The 20,408-nt window shown below is 44.3% G+C and overlaps 1 protein-coding gene across 1 annotated transcript in view; it reads right to left on the bottom strand.

The window, feature by feature from the left end:
* Positions 1-861: 861 nt before the first annotated feature.
* Positions 862-20,408, bottom strand: part of aldh8a1 (aldehyde dehydrogenase 8 family, member A1) — a 37,033-nt gene continuing 17,486 nt past the window's right edge. Inside the window, exons 3-7 of the mRNA XM_073056326.1 lie at positions 18,935-19,090; positions 10,001-10,150; positions 9,258-9,514; positions 6,175-6,336; positions 862-1,861 (exon numbers count right to left, since the gene is read on the bottom strand). Coding sequence (XP_072912427.1) covers positions 1,409-1,861; positions 6,175-6,336; positions 9,258-9,514; positions 10,001-10,150; positions 18,935-19,090 — 1,178 coding nt within the window. The 3' untranslated portion in view covers positions 862-1,408. The remainder of the gene's footprint in view (positions 1,862-6,174; positions 6,337-9,257; positions 9,515-10,000; positions 10,151-18,934; positions 19,091-20,408) is intronic.

The following is a 20,408-nucleotide window of genomic DNA, read 5'->3' as shown; positions in this document are numbered from 1 at the left end:
TGTTGCCATCCAGAAATTCGGGATCCAGAAACACAGGCTGAAGAACAGCAGGATGCAATTGCTCATAATCAAGCCTTCATGTCAATGGAATGAAATTTTTGCAACATGAACAATCTGCATCAAAAGTAACAAACTCCTCTGGGAGTTTGGGAAATATTGAACAATCAATGGCAACGATGGTGTTTTCTAACTTCACACACATGGGAGCAACATTGTAGGGCATTTATGTTTTCCCGCTATATACAGCCTTCAATCTGCCATGGAAACCTATCCACATCAACAAGAGTGTATTCCATAGGAGATATCCATCGGCCAATGAAATTGATCCGTACTGAATTTGATTCGGGCTAACCGTTCTGAAAACCCTCTTTACCTGACATGTGGTGCAGCTGAGAAGCATTTACTAAAAGTAATTACTGCAACTGCTTGGAGACTCTGGGCATCTCCTTCCTCTGCACCTATACCGTTGGAGCATATGCTGGCAGAATAGCAGAGCGTCATAGATTGCAATTTTTTGATGCAATTTCTGCTGAAAGGGAAGTACCATGGACTTGAATAACATCGTCACTGTGTGAGTGACAAAAGGAAAACACTCGAGGTGGAGTAACTTGCACTCAGAGGTGTGCCAATCCACTTTCTTGAAGAGGGAGACTTCATCAGAAAATGGACACAAAGATTTCAAACCATGTGCAGAACAAATTCTATGCACAGCAGACATTTTAAAAAGTACAATTAGTCTAACTTGATGATGTAGAGTTTAAAAATCTCAATTCTCTTTGTAGAAAGGAAGGGGCTGCTTGCTGATCCACTGCTGTGTGATAGTCTTTTCACAGATAACCAAAATAAATTAAACTGAAATACTATAATTCATAATTCACTTTATTTTTCAAAATAACTCTTAACATTTTCAACTTATTTTGATGACTAGTAGGTTCAGCTGATAAAGAATATAACATACTGTATGGTTAAGGCTTTTCTCTCATATAATTGTATGATGCAGTACCATACTGCTACATCATGTGTAAGGCTATACTTGCTTCTGAAGAATTACTGAACATCACTCCAACAAAACAATACTACTGATTACAAATTATTGTTTAAAAACAACTCTGCTCCTGATCCTTGTCATTTGTTCTATCAAGATGGCCACAACAAGAAAGAATCATCTTATCCTCCGATAAAGAATAACACATGCAAGTAAATGTGCCTCAGCAGTTCCCTTAGGCTGAGGGCTGCTTTCATACCTCGTATTCCCAGGTGAGGTACTCCTTAGCTTCCAAGCATCACAGATGAAAATCCATTACAAACAATTACAAGTGATGGATAACATTTTGAATTATTTCTACAATGGTTTTGCACTTTTGATTTAATTACTGCAGGTTAACAAATCACTCATTGAGGGAAGGAGTCAATATTTTATGGTAATAGTTTTAACCTCTGTGAAAAACTCAAATGAGTCTTTGGCCCCTTCTCTACCAACTCCAGAGGCCTTCATGCCACCAAATGGCAAATTCAGATCGCGAATGAGCCAGCAATTGGTCCATACCATGCCAGTATGAAGCTTCTTGGCAACCCGATGTACCCGGCCGACATCTCGTGACCATACAGTGGCAGCCAACCCATACTTCACATTGTTTGCTCGCTGGATAACCTCTTCCTCACTTTCAAAAGGTACAACACAGGTCACTGGGCCAAAGATCTCCTCTTGCATACAGCGTGAGCTATCCTTTACTTCTGTGATCACTGTTGGCAACAGAAAGTAGCCAGTTTTGTTTTTATCAGGAATGTCCAAGGAATCAATTCCTTCGCCACAAAGAATCTTAGCTCCTTCAGTTTTGGCTAGATCAATATAACTCTTTACCTGTTTGGGAAACAAAGGTAATGCTGTTAGCAAGAAGACTGATTCCATTACTCATACAAAACAAGCAATTAAACCTAAATGCTGATTAATATTAGCAAGTAATATACTAACATTTGTAACTTCAAATAATTTACAAACATTTTACAAAATTGGATACTGGGTAATAATTAAGGATACAGTGTCATGAAAAAGAACAAAGATATCCCACAGGCTTTCTGAAGATTGGCAGAAATGGCAATGTGGAAGGGTAAAGACAAGTAAAGCAGTGTGTACAGGCAAAACAACTTATGGATATATTATGCAGATGAAGAAGTAAGAATAACACTGACAGAGCCCAAACAGACATGGTGCTGAAAAGGTAAGGGATTTGTAAAAAAAAAGTCTGCATATTATAGACTCCAAAAGTAGGCAATAGAGCTAGTAATTATTGAATGGATAGGGGGAAAGAGACTTCATGCATGTGAAAATGTGAATGGTGGAATTGTGGATGGGTAGCAGCATACATTCGTAAGGTCATAGAGCAATACAGCACAGATACAGGCCTTTTAGCTCAAATGATCCATGCTGACCATAATGCCCACCCACCTAGCTCCTGCATTTGGCCTATGTCTCTCTAAGCCCATCCCTCCATGTACCTGTCCAAGTGTTTCTTAAATGATATTGTTCTACCTGCCACAACCACTTCTTCTGGTAGCACATTCCACATACTCATCACCCTCTATATGTCCTCAGGTCCCTTTTAAATCCTTCCCTTCTCACCCCAAATCTAAGCCCATACTTTTGGAATCCCCTAGCTTGGGGGAAAGACTCTTATAATTTTAAACATTTTAATAAGTAAAAGCCTAGCTTGGCCAACCTCTCCCTATAACTCAGACACTGAAGTCCTGCCAAAATCCTCATAATTTTCTTCTGCACTCTTTTCAGTTTAACCACATTTTCCCTTTAAGAAAGAGAGAGTCCAATATTTTACATTGTACTCCAAATGTGGTCTCACCAATGACTTATACAACTGCAACATAATCTCCCAACTCCTACAATGCATTGCCATGACTGATGAAGACCACCATGCTGAACCCCTTTATTCACCACCCTGTCTACTGCCATGAAGGAACTACGCACTTGTATGTCCAAGTCCCTCTGTTCCATTACACTCCCTGATGCTCTGTCATTCATATTACAAGTCCTACACTGGTTTGACTTTCCAACATGAATCACCTCACATTTAACTGTATTGCAAATCATTTGCCACTCCAGAGACCAGTATCTTAAATGATCAGCATCCCTTTGTAACTACAGCACCTCCTAACTTTGTCATCTGCAAACTTATGACCAAGCCTTGTGCTTTCACATCCAACCTATTTATATGCATAATCTTAACACCAATTATTGTGGCACTCCACTAGTCACCGGTCTCCGTTCTGAGAAATGACCTTCAAGCACCACCCTCTGCTTCATACCTCTGAGCCAATTTTGAAGCCCCCTAATTGGCTTTCCCTGGATTCCATGGAACCTAACTTTCCAGACCAGCCTACCACATTGGACCTTGTCAAAGGCCTTGCTAAAGTCCAAATAAACTACATCTACTGCCCTGCTCTCATCTACCTTTTCAGTTACCTCTTCAAAAACTCTAAATTGTTTGTCAAAAACTGACTTTACATGCACAAAATCATTTGACTGCTCCTAATTAGACTACGTCCATCTCAATGCTGGTAGATCCTGTCCCTCGGAATTCTCTCCAGCAACCTCCCCACAAATGATGTGAGGTTGACTGGCCTGTAGTTCCCTGGCTTGTCCTTGCTACACTTCTAAAACAATGGAACAATAGTAACCTCCTTCCTGTCTTCAGGAGCTTCACCAGTGGGGCTGACAATGAAGCAACTTCCTCTGTTAAGGCCTCTGCAATTTCTCCTCTACTCTCCCAAAGTCTGAGGATGCTCAGTTTGCTTCTGGGACTTGTCCATCTTAATGTCCTGTAAGGCTGCAAATACCTCCTCCCTAGTAATAGAAATATTCTCCAAAACACACCCACTTATGTCTTGAACAACCATGATTTTCTCTTCAGTGAACACCAAGTTAAAAACCTCTCTTATTTCTGGTGGCTCAAGACAATCTCTAAGGGAACATACTTTCTTCTGAACCACCCTTCTACTTGTAATGCTATAAAACCTCTTAGAGTTTTCCATATCTTACCTGTCAGCTCCATTGCAAACCTTCTCTTTGCACTCCTAATTTCCCTTTAAAGATTATTTTTAATCTATTTATAGTCATCAAGGGACTTGCTCAATCCCAACCTCCAAAAATGAATACATGTTTTCATCTTCATGTTGAACACAGCCTCAGTATCTCTCATCAGTCAAGGTTCCCTAAACTTGCCAGGTTTACCCATCACCTTAACAGGGTGCTCCTGATCTCTTGTTATCACTCTTAAAATTCTTCCACTTGCTGTTCATTGTTTTCCTTTCAAACAGGCTCATTCATCGACCTCTGCTAGATCCTTCCTAATTCCTCCAAAGTTAGCCCTGCTGTAGTGAAGTACCCTTATCTGTGAACCTTTCCCATTCTTTTCCATCACTTATCTTAAAACTAGTAGAACTGTGGTCAGTAAAGCATAGTTTCACTCTGACTGCCACAGCAATTAACACACACAAAACGTGGGAGGAACTCAGCAGGTCAAGCTGCATCTGTGGAGTGAAATAAACAGTCAACATTTCGAACCGAGACCCTTCATCAGGACTAGAAAGAAAGATGTCAGAATAAAAGGGTTGGGGAAGGAACACAAGGTATCAGCTGATGGGTTAATCCAGGTGAGGTGGGGAGGACAGGTCACAGTCGGATCAATGTATTTAGCAGGAATTAAAATTTAAAATTTGCATGACCCCCCATATTTACATAGAAACATAGGTGGAAGGGCAGGCAGGAGAACTTTGAAACAGTCAAGTTGTGAGACAACTGACACAAGTATTTCAACATGGTTGAGGTTGGCACAAGTTAAGTGAAGTTAGGAGGAATTGGGTGATGTAATGCAGGTGTAAATAGGGAATTTTAGTTGATGACATGATTACGAGGGTCATCCGTAATTTAGAATTGTTAATAATCTAATTAAATCTCATCAAATTGTTTCCAGTCAATTTCACATGTGTACACTTTCCAGACCTGAAATTTTCCTCATCCCCAACCTACACATGAGAGCTTACTTTCTACTGCATGAGGTTAGACCTATGAGCAGAGAGAAGGGACCAATCTAAAGCTCTGCTGTTCTCAGCTCAGTTTCTCAAAAACTGTATTAACCGTCTCTTGGTGCCCTCATCAGCCAAGGCATTAAGAAGACAAGTTGGGATGACATGTTTCAGATGTACAAACAGTTGGTGAGACAATGCTTAGAGTATTGTGCAGATCTGGTCACCACACTACTAGAATGATGTGATTAAGCTAGAGAATGTGGAATAGGTTTACAAGAATTTTGCCTAGATGGCAGGGCTTGAGTTATGAGGAAGATTGGATGGACTGGATCCGTTTTCGCAAAAGGAGGCTAAGAGGTGTGACATAGAAAGGGTAGATAGCCAGTGTCTGTTTCACGTAGAAAGGGTTGTCTAGAACTAGAGGGCAGAGGTATGTGAGAGGGAGGAGGTTTAAAAGAGTTCTGAGGGGTAGATTTTTCACAGCAAGAGTAGGTGGTATTTTGAATGTGTGGTCAGAGGATGTGATGGAGGTAGGAGCAGTAACAAGGTATAAGAGGCACCTGGTCAACAGTAGACCATCAAAATGGTGGGTCAAATAGGCCTGTTGCTTTGCTGTACTATTCTATTCATCTTTTGTTATCAAGATATGAGGCTTCTCAGACTCATTTACCCAATGAAGAAGCCTCCCTCTCACTGAGATTCACATAATGTTCAAGTAAGTAGTTCCATTTAACATTTTACTTCAGAATCTAGGCCACTTCCCTGTAGATAACTAATGTGTCTTGTTCACTGGTCCTATCAACCTTCATCCTGCTAAATGCCACTGACATGCAGGCAATGAGTTTGGGTCAGATATAGGTTTCACCCTGGATACGGCAGAGCTGAGGTTTCTGAACAAGAACTCAGGATCCAGGTACTGGACAATTTCAAGATGCTCACCAGTAATTGGTGGATAAGAAGGCACACACAAATTTAGGACATGCAAGTTATAGACAAAAGCATATTTACATTCATTTTTTAGAAGAACAATATTTTAATTAATGCTTTCAAAAAAAAGCCCGAAATGAAAAATTTAAAGCGTATTTTCATTTAATAAATTGCACTTCTATTTGAAACGCCAGCATGGATCCAGACCTTTTCCATGTGCTCTCTACTGATGAGGGCTCCCATATTGGCAGTTGGGTCTGAAGGTATGCCAACCTTCCACTTTCTGGCACCTTCCACAAACTTCTCCAAAAATTCACGGTAAATATTCTTCTGCACAAAAATTCTGCTTGTGCACAGACAGACTTCACCCTGGAAAAAGAGAAAAGGAGTTCCAGAACTGAATCCTGTTTTAAGTAATAGAGGTTTCGCAGAGGGGGATGGTGAATAAGGAGATGGAGGGAAAAAGAAACTGAAAGAAAGACACTCAACACACACAAAATGCCAAAGGAACTCAGCAGGTCAGGCAGCACCTATGGAGGCAAATGACCAATTGACATTTTGGACTGAGACACTTCAGCAGTAGTTATTTTAATGGTCTGAAAATGTAACGTTAAATTCAGCTTTGCTTTAATTACAGTCTTTTTAAAATGCCCTTGCAAAACACTGCTCTCTCATAGAATCTCAAGTTGATCCCTAATAACGAATGAGAATATTCTTTCCTAATGGGCCTCAAAATTTAACCCCCTTAGTTCTTAATCTTTAAGGCTCTGCCTGGAGCCAACAACAAGTTTACTCTAAACCTTTCAGAAGCCCATGATTTATTTGGCACAGAAGCTGTGGATCCTGCAATATCCATCATCAAGGAGCCCCATCACCCTAGCCATGCCCCATGCCCTCTTCTCATTGTTGCCATCAGGTAGGAAGTACAGGAGCTCAAAAATTCAGACATCAAGATTCAACCGTAGCTTCATCATCACTGCCTTCAGGTTCTCAAACTGACCCAAAAAGCCATCATTTCCTTCAACCTGCACTAATGTTATGATAATTTTTGTCATGTAAGATATATACTTTTACATTAATTTAAGTTTATATAATTTATGACTGTCATATTTGGAATACATTATGCTGCTAACTTTCACAGCCTCTATATCCCAGGTGTATATGCCCATGACAATAAACTTAAACTTGCACAGATAAATTGGCCCCAATTGGCCACTTGCACACATTAATTCACTTCTGGCAGCCAAATTCCCAATGAGAACTTACTGTGCAGTAGAAATAATAGGTGAGTTTACATTTCCCACCCACCTGGCTTCACCTATCCCCTTCCAGCTAGTTTTCTTCCCCTTCCCTCCATCGTTTTTATTCTGGCAACTCCTCCCTTCCTTTCCAGACATGAAAAAGGGTCTGGACCTGAAATGTCAACTTTTTATTCATTTCCATTGATGCTGGTGTGTATGACCTGCTGCACTCTCCAATTAGTCCACCTATAACTACCAACTACTCTACCTTCTTTAGTTCAGTTTTTTAAAGCAATCTCATTGAGCAGGATTTTATTATCTCTCCTGGTATCTCTTAATGCAGCTTGAAGTCAACTTTGGTCTGATATTGCTCTGTTGAAGGGCTTTGGAATATTTTACAGTTAAAGTTGCCATATAATGCTAATTATTGTTATTACCCAGGCATTTTGTTTCGACTGCCTAGTATATTATACAATTGCTGCTTTACCTCACTATCATGTTGTTCTTGTGACTTCTCCCCCGTTCCCATACAGGGGCATTGATGATTTTAACTTGCTATGCCTATTGAATATTTTCTCTACTAGGGTGCTTCAAAGTTTATATTCTAATTTAATAGGGATGCTTAAATTTTTTTTTTTACTTTCATCGCCTGTTGTCTCAGATGGAGAGAAAGAAGCAATTTATTTAACGGGTAGCCAATCCAACATCACACACTTTAAAAATTACACAAAGCTAAGACGTCAAACGTCTTCAATTAATTTAGAACTTCCGGTAGCAATATGCTCCATTGATTCTGCTGCCAATTACCTTTCAAAAAGTCAAATGGGAGTTACATTTGACTAGAGAATTCAGTGGAAATTAAACAAGGAATCTTGAATGGCTTTCTGAAACAGCGTTGGTTAAATTCTGCTAGATGTGGAAAAGTTTTGTGGGGATCTCCTTCCTTGCCGTCATAGTTGAAAAAACATCAAAGCTATTGTATTATCTTACTTCAGGCAAAAACGGATTTTGTATTTGCATGTCTGTCAATATGGTACTGTGAACAGCGTGTTTTTTAACATCCTCTGAAAGCAGCAAATAATAGCAACTCACCCAGTCCTCATCTTGTATCTACTGGCTATAGTACTCTGGTTTCTAGGGTTTATTTCCAATATGAACATAGAACACAGAATAGTACAGCACATTACAGGCCCTTCAGCCCACAATGTTGTGCTGACCCTCAAACCCTGCCTCCCATATAACCCCCCCCCCCCCCACCTTAAATTCCTCCATATACCTGTCTAGTAGTCTCTAGTAGACTGGATATGAACCGGTCATATCCAGCCTTTTTGCTTCCCCTGATCCCTGATCCCTGGCAGCCGTGGTTGAACCCTGAAGACACTGATTGTTTTGTTGGGAATTGCCTGTTTTTTTTTAGGAAGGATTTGTTTTCTTATTACTGTAGTTTCTGCACTGAGTACCTTTATGACTCACCCTGCTGAAGTTACAAATCAACTCCTATTTGTAATACTTTGGTATGATTTGTCTAAATCTGATCATTATGAGTTACCGTCAGAAAAAAAAATTGTTGTAAGAATCTAAGTTAACCATTAACGTTGTGCAGGCAAGGCAAGACATTTATTATCAGCAATTCCTTTCAAATTCACTTTTTCTTTCTATATTATCATGTATTGCACTGATCTGCTGCCACAAAGGTAACAAGTTTCACAACATGTACCAGTGATATTAAACCTGATTCTCCCACAGACTCTGATCCTCCAATAGACTGTTGCAACTCATTCATCCTGTCTGATTTATAAATGATTTCTGTCTGGGGATGACATATCAATGCCCTTTAAATATCTCACAAGACACTCTGGTGTCAGGATAAGCAATAAATCTTGTAATAACACATCCTAAGTAATATGTAAAATGATACAATAAAAATAGACATTTCCTTTAATAGAGGGGAATTATAAGCTTATTCAAAACTAGAGTAGTTCATTTGTTTTAATCTTTAATCCTTAACAGTTGTACACAGGGAGAGTCAGTGTCTGGTTAATGTCCTACCTGATTAGTAAAGCTGGATCGTACAGTAGTTGGGATGCATTCATCAAGGTCTGCATCATCAAAGATAAGGGCTGGGTTCTTCCCCCCTAACTCCAGGGAGAGTTTCTTGCAGTATGGGGCACTCTTCTCTCTAATGTGCTGTGCTGTGAGTGTGCTCCCAGTGAAGGAGATCAGCGGCACGTCGGGGTGAGAAACAATTGCTTCCCCTGCTTTTGGGCCAGACCCAAATACTATGTTCACTACACCCGGTGGAATGCCTAAGACAAGAAAGAAAATTATGGTCAAATAGCAAAGAGGAATAGGATAAGTATTTGACATTGGATGTGATGCAGTAGAAGTTCAAGTCACATTGACCTTTCCAAGAAAGCAAACCTATGAATTAGCTTCAGAGAAACATTGACTCCCAAAAACATATTGGCACCGATTCAGAACAATACAACCAGCTCTTTACAATCCTGGAAGAGTAGGGTCAATGATTCTGGCCACAACAAAGAGTGTCACAGAAAAATAAAATCTGCAGATGCTGGAAATCTGAAATAAATGCAGGAAAATCTGAAAATAGTTGGTTAGTCATGCAGCATCTGTGGTGAAAGAAACAAATGTAAAATTCCTGGTCAATCAATTGTGCCGGTAATGAGGGATCTCTGCTGTGGTAGCAGGAAACATGCAAACTGACTTCAAAACAACTTGGATTAAGAGGGTTAACAGAGATGTTCGGTATCTGTTAGTTACCATCACTCTACCTGCTTCATCCAGGAGCTTGCACATCATCCAAGCAGTGACTGATGTCATTTCACTAGGTTTGGCAACAACAGTGTTGCCAGTGGCAATGGCTGGAGCTATCTTCCAAGTCAAGAGGTAAAGTGGTAAATTCCAGGGGCTGATAAGGCCAGCTGAAGAAACAGAGAAGGAACTGAGATTAGCTACGCTGCAATGTGTGTAATTATAACCATTAATAATACAAAGGTGCAGCTGATAACTGATTTACTGACAAAATATTTTCAACATTAAGAGTTTTGCGCTGATACTTTCAAACCAGCAGAAAATAAGCCATGTAATTTCTTTGCAATCCAAGGACACCCCTCATTTCAGGTTTTGTTTGAACTACTGAGGCATTGGCACCAAACAATATTAGTGATTTTGGTGTCAATTTAGGACATGGCACATTCTGAGAATGAACGTGGATGGATATAGGAAGTGGATATGGGTTCAGTGTGAAGAAGTGGCAGAAAGGTGTGTGTGAGAGTGAGAGTGAGAAAGAAAGATGATGTCTCCAAAATGTTAAGAATTCATATGTGACAAGGTCTAGCAGATGTGACAAAAATATCTATAGTTTTATTTCAAATTTAGTTTTAATTAACTGCTGAGGCCAAGTTTCTCAGACTTAAGTGTTATGAAAAAGACTTCCAAAAAAGTCCTCTACAGAACTGCTCATGAGTTTGGAGCAACGACACTGTAATCTTCCCAATTTACCAAGTCTTTCTGCCCATGGTGTGCTCTCCTTCGGTGTATCTAAGTCACACAGCCTCTCTCTTCATCCCCTAACTCCTGCCACTCCCAGGTATGTTGGTGATCTAATCCCCATTTGCTATACAGTACAATGAACATCTGTCAAACTAGGCAATTGATGGACAGAATACCTCCACTTCTAATAAACTCTTCAGGGATGAAGATGACAGAGTTTTCATTGAAACATCAGTTAAAATCGATACCTGTGCCCAAATGGAAGTCTGAGAAGAGTTAATTCATCATACACGCCAGGAAACCATGAGATCCTTCTTCACCCCACTTCTACTTTCAAGTGTTCTACTCACATTTCCCCTCATCTACCCTTCACCCCCACATCCATCGATTAACGCCAGTATTATTAACGGAGCTGAATTAAAGATCCAGTTCCTCCCCTGACTCCATGCAGAAAGCCTACATACACTGTTCATAGTACCACCTGCCATCAGCTCTCTCAGGGACTGAATTGAATTGACTTTACTTCTTAAATCCTTCTGGTGAACTACATGTACCTGTCTGGACACCCCCCCCCCCCCCACCACTGACTGCTCCTGTGGCTTCTCCCACAGACCCCTGTATAAAGGTGATTGGAGGCACTGCTCCTCCCTCAGTCTCCAGGATGTTGTGTGGTGGTCGCTTGCTGCTGATGCTGCTGACGGTGCTTTCTTCCAGCTAATAAAAGCCTATCTCGACTCACGTCTCGGAGAGTTATTGATGGTGCATCAATTTTATTAGCTGCAATTTTGAAACATGGAAAGTATTTTACATCCGGAAAAATTGGACTTGGACCCTCAAGCCCCAGAAGCAGCTCTTGCCTTTGAACTCTGGCTTGCATGCTTCCAATCATACTTGGAAGAGATTCCTGTGACTGAGCCTGCTATCATGCACAAAATCCTCCTTTCCAGAGTCAGTCCGAAGGTATTCTCCCTTATCAGGGACCTGCCGACCTACCAAGGGGCACTGGATGCCCTCAAAAGACAGTACCTGCAGCCGGTGAACACTGTCTACGCTAGACTTCGCTTAGCGACGTGGCGGCAGTGGGCCGGGGAGTCGAGCGCTGAGTTTGTCCGGGCCCTACAGACACTCGTGCGGGCCTGCGACTGCAGGGGACTGACGGCGGAACAGCATGCAGAGCTCCTGGTACGAGACGCCTTCGTTACGGGGATCAGGTCAGTGTACGTGCGCCAGCAGCTGCTGGAAAACGCCGATCTTACCTTACGCTCGGCGATTGAGCTGGCCAACACGCTGGAGGCTGCAGACCCCGCCACCTGCCGGCGAATCGACCACAGCTGCTGCCACTCGCAAGTCCACGAACTCCCTGAAACCTTCCGGCAAAGCAACCACAGCTGCTGCCAGTCGCGAGCCCATGAAATCCCCGAAATCGACCACGGCTCCTGCCAGTTGCAAGTCCGCGCAGTGTTACTTCTGCGGACTCCGAAAGCACCCCCAAAAATGCTGCCCGGCCCGAGAAGCTACCTGCTCCAGCTGCGGAAAGAAGGGCCATTTCGCCAAGGTCTGTAAGTCTGAACCATGAGCGGAGTCGAGCAGCACCGCGTGCGAGGCATGGGGGCTGCCATCTTGGTCACCGCCATCTTGCCTGCCCGCCTCGTGCGAGGCATGGGGCGGCCATCTTGGTTGCCGCCATCTTGCCTGCCCGCCTCGTGCGAGGCATGGGGGCGGCCATCTATGTCGGCGCCACCTCGCCCCGCCTCCAAGGGACCAAGACGGCGATTCAACTCTGGCCTCCGTAACCCTCGACCAAAGCGTCCCACACCAGCTCGCAAGGTCAATGATGGACATTCTGGTGGAGGGGCACATGACTAGCTGCCTGTTTGACATGGGCAGCACTGAAAGTTTTATGCACCCGGACACAGTGCAACGCTGCGGACTTGTGACACGGCCGGTAAGCCAGAGGGTCACCATGGCTTCTGGATCGCATTCCACAGACATCCAGGGGGGTTGTGTAGTGACATTGGTGGTGCAGGGCACAGAATATCGGGACTTTGCGCTACTGGTCATGCCTCAACTGTGCGCGCCTGTGCTATTGGGGCTGGACTTCCAGAGCCACCTTAAAAAGTGTGACTATGGCATACGATGGGCCCCTCCCACCACTCACTGTCAGGAATCCTCAGTTTTGTGGGACTTCGTCATATATCCCGCTACTGACCACACACACACACCGACCCGCACATCCCACCCAGCACCATGCCGACAGCTGCGCTACTGACACCACTTGCAGTCTCTCCACCCTCAAGATCCCTCCCCCACCACTGTTCACCAACCTGACCCCCAACTGTAAACCGGTGGCGACTAAAAGCAGGAGGTACAGCGCAGGGGACAGGGCCTTCATTCAGTCAGAGGTGCAGCGGCTGCTCAGGGAGGGGATCATTGAGCCAAGCACAAGTCCTTGGAGGGCCCAGGTGGTTGTTGTTCGGACCGGGCAGAAAAATAGGATGGTCGTGGACTATAGCCAGACCATCAATAGGTTCACGCAGCTTGACGCGTACCCCCTAACCAGCATCGCGGATATGGTCAACCAGATAGCTCAGTACAAGGTGTACTCGACCATAGATCTGAAATCCGCTTACCACCAGCTCCCCATCCACCCAGAGGACCGCCCCTACACCGCCTTCGAGGCGGGCGGCAGGCTCTATCACTTCCTGCGCGTCCCCTTCGGTGTCACAAATGGTGTCTCTGTCTTCCAGAGGGAAATGGACCGGATGGTGGACCAGTGCCAACTGAAGGCCACATTTCCATATCTGGATAACATCACCATCTGCGGTCACGACTGGCCGGATCACAACGCCAACCTCCAATGATTTTTCCAAGTGGCCAAAGCCCTGAACCTTACTTATAACAGGGACAAGTGTGTGTTCGGAACCACCCAACTCGCTATCCTTGGGTATGTTGTGGAGAACGGGGTCATTATCCCTGATCCCGACCGTATGCGCCCCCTGTTAGAGCTCCCCCTTCCCACCACTCTCAAAGCCCTCAGACGGTGCCTGGGCTTCTTTTCCTATTACGCCCAATGGGTCCCTCATTACGCAGACAAGGCCCGCCCCCTGGTCAAGTCTACCACGGTTCCCCTCTCAGCCGAGGCCCACGCGGCCTTCAGCCGCATTAAAGGGGACATTGCCAAAGCAACGATGCATGTGGTGGTCGAGACCTTTCCCTTCCAAGTAGAGAGTGACGCCTCTGACTTCGCACTGGCTGCTACCCTCAATCAGGCAGGCAGGCCAGTAGCATTCTTCTCTCGTACCCTTCAAGGCCCTGAAATTCGGCACTCCGCGGTGGAGAAAGAAGCCCAGGCCATAGTGGAAGCTATTAGGCACTGGAGGCACTATCTCACCGGCAAAAGGTTCACCTTGCTGACCGACCAGTGCTCAGTTGCGTTCATGTTCAGCAACCAACAGCGGGGCAAAATCAAAAATGATAAAATTTTGCGGTGGAGAATAGAACTCTCCACCTACAACTATGATATCCTGTACCGGCCTGGAAGGCACAATGAGCCCCCTGATGCCCTATCCCGGGGAGCGTGTGCCAGCGCGCAGTTCGACCAGCTATATGCCCTCCATGCAGATCTTTGCCACCCGGGGGTCACCCAATTTTACCATTTCATGAAAGCCCGGAACCTGCCTTACTCCCTTGAGGACATCAGGACAATGACCAGGGACTGCCAAATCTGCGCTGAGTGCAAACCACACTTCTACCATCCTGACAAGGCGCAACTTATCAAGGCCACCCGCCCTTTTGAGCGACTGAGTGTTGACTTTAAGGGCCCCCTTCCCTCCACCGACCACAATGTCTACTTTCTGAACATTATCGACGAGTACTCACGGTTCCCCTTTGCCATCCCCTGCCCCGACACCACTACCACGTCTGTCATAAAAGCCCTGTGCCAGCTATTCACTCTGTTCGAATATCCCTGCTATATCCACAGTGATAGAGGGTCCTCCTTTATGAGTGACAAGCTGCGCCAGTACCTGCTGGCTAGGGGCATTGCTACTAGTAGGACCACGAGCCATAATCCCCGGGGAAATGGACAGGTGAAGAGGGAAAATGCCACAGTGTGGAAGGCCACACTTTTAGCCCTTAAGTCAAAGGGACTGCCGGTCTCTTGATGGCAAGAGGTCCTCCCCGAGGCGCTCCACTCCATCCGCTCTCTGTTATGTACACCCACCAATGCCACCCCTCATGAGCGCCTCTTTTCTTTTCCCAGGAAGTCTGCCACTGGGACCACCCTACCGGCTTGGCTGACATCCCCAGGGCCAGTGCTGCTCCGGAAACATGTGAGGAACAATAAATACTCCCCACTGGTCGAGAGGGTTCACCTTCTACATGCGAACCCCCAGCATGTCTACGTGGTCTTACCTGATGGGACCACTACCCCAAACACTCCACGGTAACTATGAACCCTGTACCCGAGGTGACACCGCGCACACCGAGCCCTACACAGACTCCTCACAACACTCCCATACCGGGCGCCTTGCACACGCATGAGGAATCACTGACGCCTAGTGGGCTGACACCTCAAGTCAGGCCGGAACCAGCACAACCACCGTCTCCGGTGCAATCACCACCGGCACCTGTGCAATCACAGCCGGTGCTACGTAGATCGCAGCGACAGATTTGACCACCTGATAGACTTAACCTGTAAATATACTTGTAAGAAACTTCGCCCCATGGGGACTCTCTTTTAAAACAAAGGGGGGGGGTGAATGTGGTGAACTACATATACCTGTCTGGACACGCCCCCCCTGCTGACTGCTCCTGTGGCTCCTCCCACAGACCCCTGTATAAAGGCGGTTGGAGGTACTGCTCCTCCCTCAGTCTCCAGGATGTTGTGTGGTGGTCTCTTGCTGCTGACGCTGCTGATGGTGCTTTCTTCCAGCTAATAAAAGCCCATCTCGACTCATGTCTCCGAGAGTTATTGATGATGCATCACCTTCATATATGTGAGAAGTAAAAATCTTTGTTATGTCTCTGTCTAAATGTGCAATGCACAATCATAATTATTATCTATTTATTATAATAATTTTGGGGTCTAGGGAGAGACTGTCCGTGATGGTGGAGCCAAGGTACGTAAACTCGTGAACTACCTCCAGATCGTAGTTGTTGATGGTAATGGCAGGGGGGTGCTCAATGCCTTCGCCTAACACGTTGGTCTTCTTCAGGCTGACAGTCAAGCTGAAGTCCTGACAGGCTCTTGAGAAGCTGTCCGTGAGGCGTTGAGTTGCTCTTCAGAGTGTGTTGCCAGTGCCGCGTCGTCTGCAAACAACATGTCCCTGATGAGTACTTCACGAACCTTGGTTTTCGACCTCAGCCGGGACAGACTGAACAGCCACCCGTCCCATCTGGTGTGGAGGCAGACACCATCAGTTGACGTTCCAAAGGTGTGCTTCAGCATGACTGTGAAGAAGATGCTGAACAGGGTGGGGGCAAGCACACAGCCCTGCTTCACACCACTGCGGATGTTGAATGTCTCCGAGGAAGAGCCGTCAAACTGAACGACGCCCTTCATGTCTGTGTGGAATGGCTGAACTATCTTGAGGAGCCTTGGCTCCTCCATCACAGACAGTCTCTCTCTAGACCCCGAGATCAACAGACAGATCGGACGAGCAGCCTCAACATTCACCAGGCTGACAGAGAGAGTCTGGGAGAACAAAAAGCTAACGACACGCACCAAGAGTGCAGACTACAGGGCCTGCATCCTCAGCACTCTGCTTTACGGCAGCGAGACCTGGAGCCTCTACTCCGGACAAGAGCGGCGTCTCAACATCTCCACCTTCGCAGCCTGAGACACATCCTGGACATCCTGGACATAATGAGATCCTGACCCAAGCCCAGATACCCAGCCTCTTCAACGTGCTCCAACAACACCATCTCCGCTGGCTGGGCCACGTACATCACATGTCAGACGGGAGGATCCCAAAAGACTTGCTGTACGGAGAACTGGCCTCCGGCAAGACAGCACAAGGGCTTCATTTCAAAGATGTCTGCAAGAGAGACATGAAGTCATTGAACATGAACGTCGAGAAGTGGGAGGACATTGCAAGCGATTGCTCTCGCAGAAGGCTGGAACTACACAGAGGTCTAAAAAGGGAAGAGAATCTGGGACTTGCTGCTGAAGAAAAGCGCACTCGCCGAATAAACAGCACCAAGACAACACCGGAGGGCAGCGCCTTCAAGTGCAGTCACTGCAGCCGAGACTATCACTCCCGTGTGGGCCTCTACAGCCACATCAGACGCTGCTCTACCAACACAGACTGAAGCAAGACTTTCCAGGCACAGATCCATGGTCCTGCAAGACTAACGGATGCCAAGAAGAAGATTATAATAATTTATAATATATAGAACAGTCAATGTAACAGAAATACACTCAAATCAGCACGAGTTAATCAGTCTGATGGCTCTGTCCCAGAGCTTGTTGGTCCTGGCTTTTATGCTGCAGTACTGTTTCCCGGATGGTAGCAACTGGAATAGATTATGGCTGGGGTGACTTGAGTCCCCAATGATCCTTCAGGCCCTTTTTTCACACCTGTCTTTGTAAATGTCCTGAATCATGGGAAGTTCACAACTACAGATGTGCTGGGCTGTCTGCACCACCTTCTGCAGAGTCCTGCAATTGAAGGAAGTACAGTTCCCATACCAGGCAGTGATGCAGCCAGTCAGGATGCTCTTAATTGTGCCCCTGTACAAAGTTCCTTAGGATTTGGGGGCCCATACCAAACTTCCTCATCTGTCTGAGGTGAAAGAGGCGCTGTTGTGCCTTTTTCACTACACAGCTGGTGTGTACAGACCACGTGAGGTTCTTGGTGATGTGGATGCTGAGGAACTTAAAGCAGTTCACCCTCTCAACCCCAGATCCATTGACGAAGAAGTCCCCTGCTGTAATTGATAAAGGCAGTACATTCCCTCAAAATAGAATTTAACAGAGACGCAATAGAAAGATTGAGGGTACAGAAAAATAGATTTTTTTGGAATGGAGAAACAGATGATGTAACTCTGTTTCATAAAGAGGGATAATCAATACAAACTGAGATGTTGGAAGATAATAGCATTGGTTGGCCGCTGTTAAAGCATTGCACGACGTTGAGGGAAGCCTGTCATAGGGAGGATTTCAGTGCTTCACAGATAATTCTATGATAATGCCGGGAGCCTGAAAAATTGGGCTTGTCACTTTAGAACAGAGAGCTTTAAAGGGGAACTTAATTAAGTTTTTCCACAGTTATCAAATGTTCCAGTAATAAGTGAAAGAGGTTTGTTTCTACTGATTAACTAGATGACAATACAGAGTTATATACTCAGGATGAGCTGAAAAGGTAGGGGTGAGCTTTGTTTCCAGGAGTGGACACTGAGCACCCATCTGCCAGCAACAGGTTACTTTCAGTTCTCCAGCAGCCTAAAGGTACTGAAACCCATCAGTCGTTTTGTCTTCAGTCAGTATCAGCTTAGAATAGGAATCACAATTGCAAAACAATGTGCCAAAACATAATCAGCAGGAAATCCACATGGTTATTACAAATATCCTCTAACTAGAGTCAGCTCAAGAAAACACAATCACGTGACCATTTTCCCCAAATTGATCACGGCGAGACCGTTCCGCATGTAATCTGATCAATTCATAAACTGGTTGGAGACTACTTGCAATTTTTTTTTACAAAAACGGCATAGGTTACAATAGCAGATCCTGCAAAATCTATGGAGACAAATCAAGCTATATTTCTCTCACCATAGATACTGCCTGATTTGCTAATATTTCCACTTTCTGTTTTTATTTCTGGTTCTCAGCTTTAAGAGTGTTTTGTATTTGTGTAATTTTTTTTACCCCTGTTCCCAAATAATAGTAACACAATAGTGATACAGTAAATGTGAAAAATGCATAGTTCTGGTAACACTGAGTGATGAACTGCCCTAGACAGAGTAGTTCATTCCTCTTGCTGTATTTGCAGGCTAGTCTTCCTTCTAATATATTTTTAACTTGAGCTGTGGGATGAAGGAGTCTTTTCTCCAGGACCTCAGATTCTATGAAAAGACTATTGGCTCGGTTTTATTACAGGTGAAAGCTTAGTGACCTCAACGAAATATGCAAATAGATTTTCACACAAAAAAATTAAAACTTTACAAGTAGTAGTTAAGAATAATAGTTTAGAGATTATCTACTACCTCACCTACTCCCACTGGTGTTCGTGTGGTGAAGAGAGTGCAGCCCATATGGTCCATCTCTGAACAGTCTGTGGTGTTGTGGAGGATTGTCGAGGCAAAGAAACGGAAATTATAAACTGCTCGAGGTATGTCCATGTTTCTTGCTGCAGTAACAGTTTTCCCTAAAATTTGCAAAGGGAAAAATTAATATTTATGAAATGAAATAATTGGTTGATTTCATGAAATTATGCTGCCAGTGTGGAGTTTTGGTATGAGAACACACACTCGACAGAGAACCCGCTTGAGAACAATGAAGACATTATTAAAGTAAATGAATAAATCTTAAGCGTTTTGACATTTTTCTGAAAGATGTGAATTGACAGAATTTAAATACAAGTTCCTTTTTTAATATATATCCTTAATAGGCTATACGAAAGCAAACTAATGAAATTAGTGCATCTCCACCTGGTGGAACCATCTGTAGAGTAAATTAAAGTCAGTTTTTTTGGGGGGGCCTCATTATCTCCCAAACCTGGCTATGACAAATTGGACCACAGTAATTTTCCCAGCAGACTTGCTGTAATCTGATGTCTGAACAGTTGCAGTAGCTTCGACTGACTTGCTAGTTTAGTTCATTTATGCAAAGGTCTTCAAACTGGAATCCTTCACCATGCCAGGAAGCCAGGTCATCAGATTTCAATCCTGCTGACATCAGATTTTGAAAAAAATCACTGTGCCAGTTAAATGGCTGGCATATTAGTATCATTGTGCTTCAGTGAAGGAAGCTTTAAACCAAGACATCACAATCAACACAGATTTTATCAAGCAGCCAGAGAACTTCCAAGAGAATATTTCAACATTTGCATAGATCATAAGACCATAGCATATAGGAGCAGAATTAGACCATTTGGCCCATCTAGTCTGTTCCACCATTTCATCATGGCTGATCCATTTCCCACTCAGCCTCAATCTCATGCCCTCTCCGCATATCCCGTTATACCCTGACTAATCAAGAATCTATAATCGGTCAACGTCTGCCTTAAATATATCCAATGACTTGGCCTCCACAGCTGCCTGTGACAACAAATCCCATAGACTCCCAAATCTCTGGCTAAAAAAATTCCTACTCATCTTCATTTAAATGGATGTCCCTCTATTCTGAGACTCTGTCCACTGGTCTTAGACTCCCCACTCTGGGAAACGATGGTGTTCTTATGACTGAGGTGAGATTTTTTGGCGAAGGAAGTTGTTTACCAGTTCTGTTTTGTAGCACAATCTGCCTGCAACAAGTGGTAAATAATTTTAGTCCAGAAATGTCCTAAGGTTGAAATTTTAATTATTGATTGCTGCATCGTTGAAAATCTTTTATGAGCCGAAGTGCCTTAACTCAAGGGAGGAAGAAGCACAAGTGAAATCATACCAGTAATGATGAGGCTATGTTCAATTTTCTCCTCAGGTTACAATAGCAAATGGCTGAGGGTTTTGAGTTTATATTTGTTT

The sequence above is a fragment of the Hemitrygon akajei genome, chromosome 9 (genome assembly GCF_048418815.1).
Source record: "Hemitrygon akajei chromosome 9, sHemAka1.3, whole genome shotgun sequence".
Classification (NCBI taxonomy): domain Eukaryota; kingdom Metazoa; phylum Chordata; class Chondrichthyes; order Myliobatiformes; family Dasyatidae; genus Hemitrygon; species Hemitrygon akajei.
Note: the sequence above shows the minus strand (reverse complement) of the source record. Positions and strands in the feature narration are given on the sequence as shown.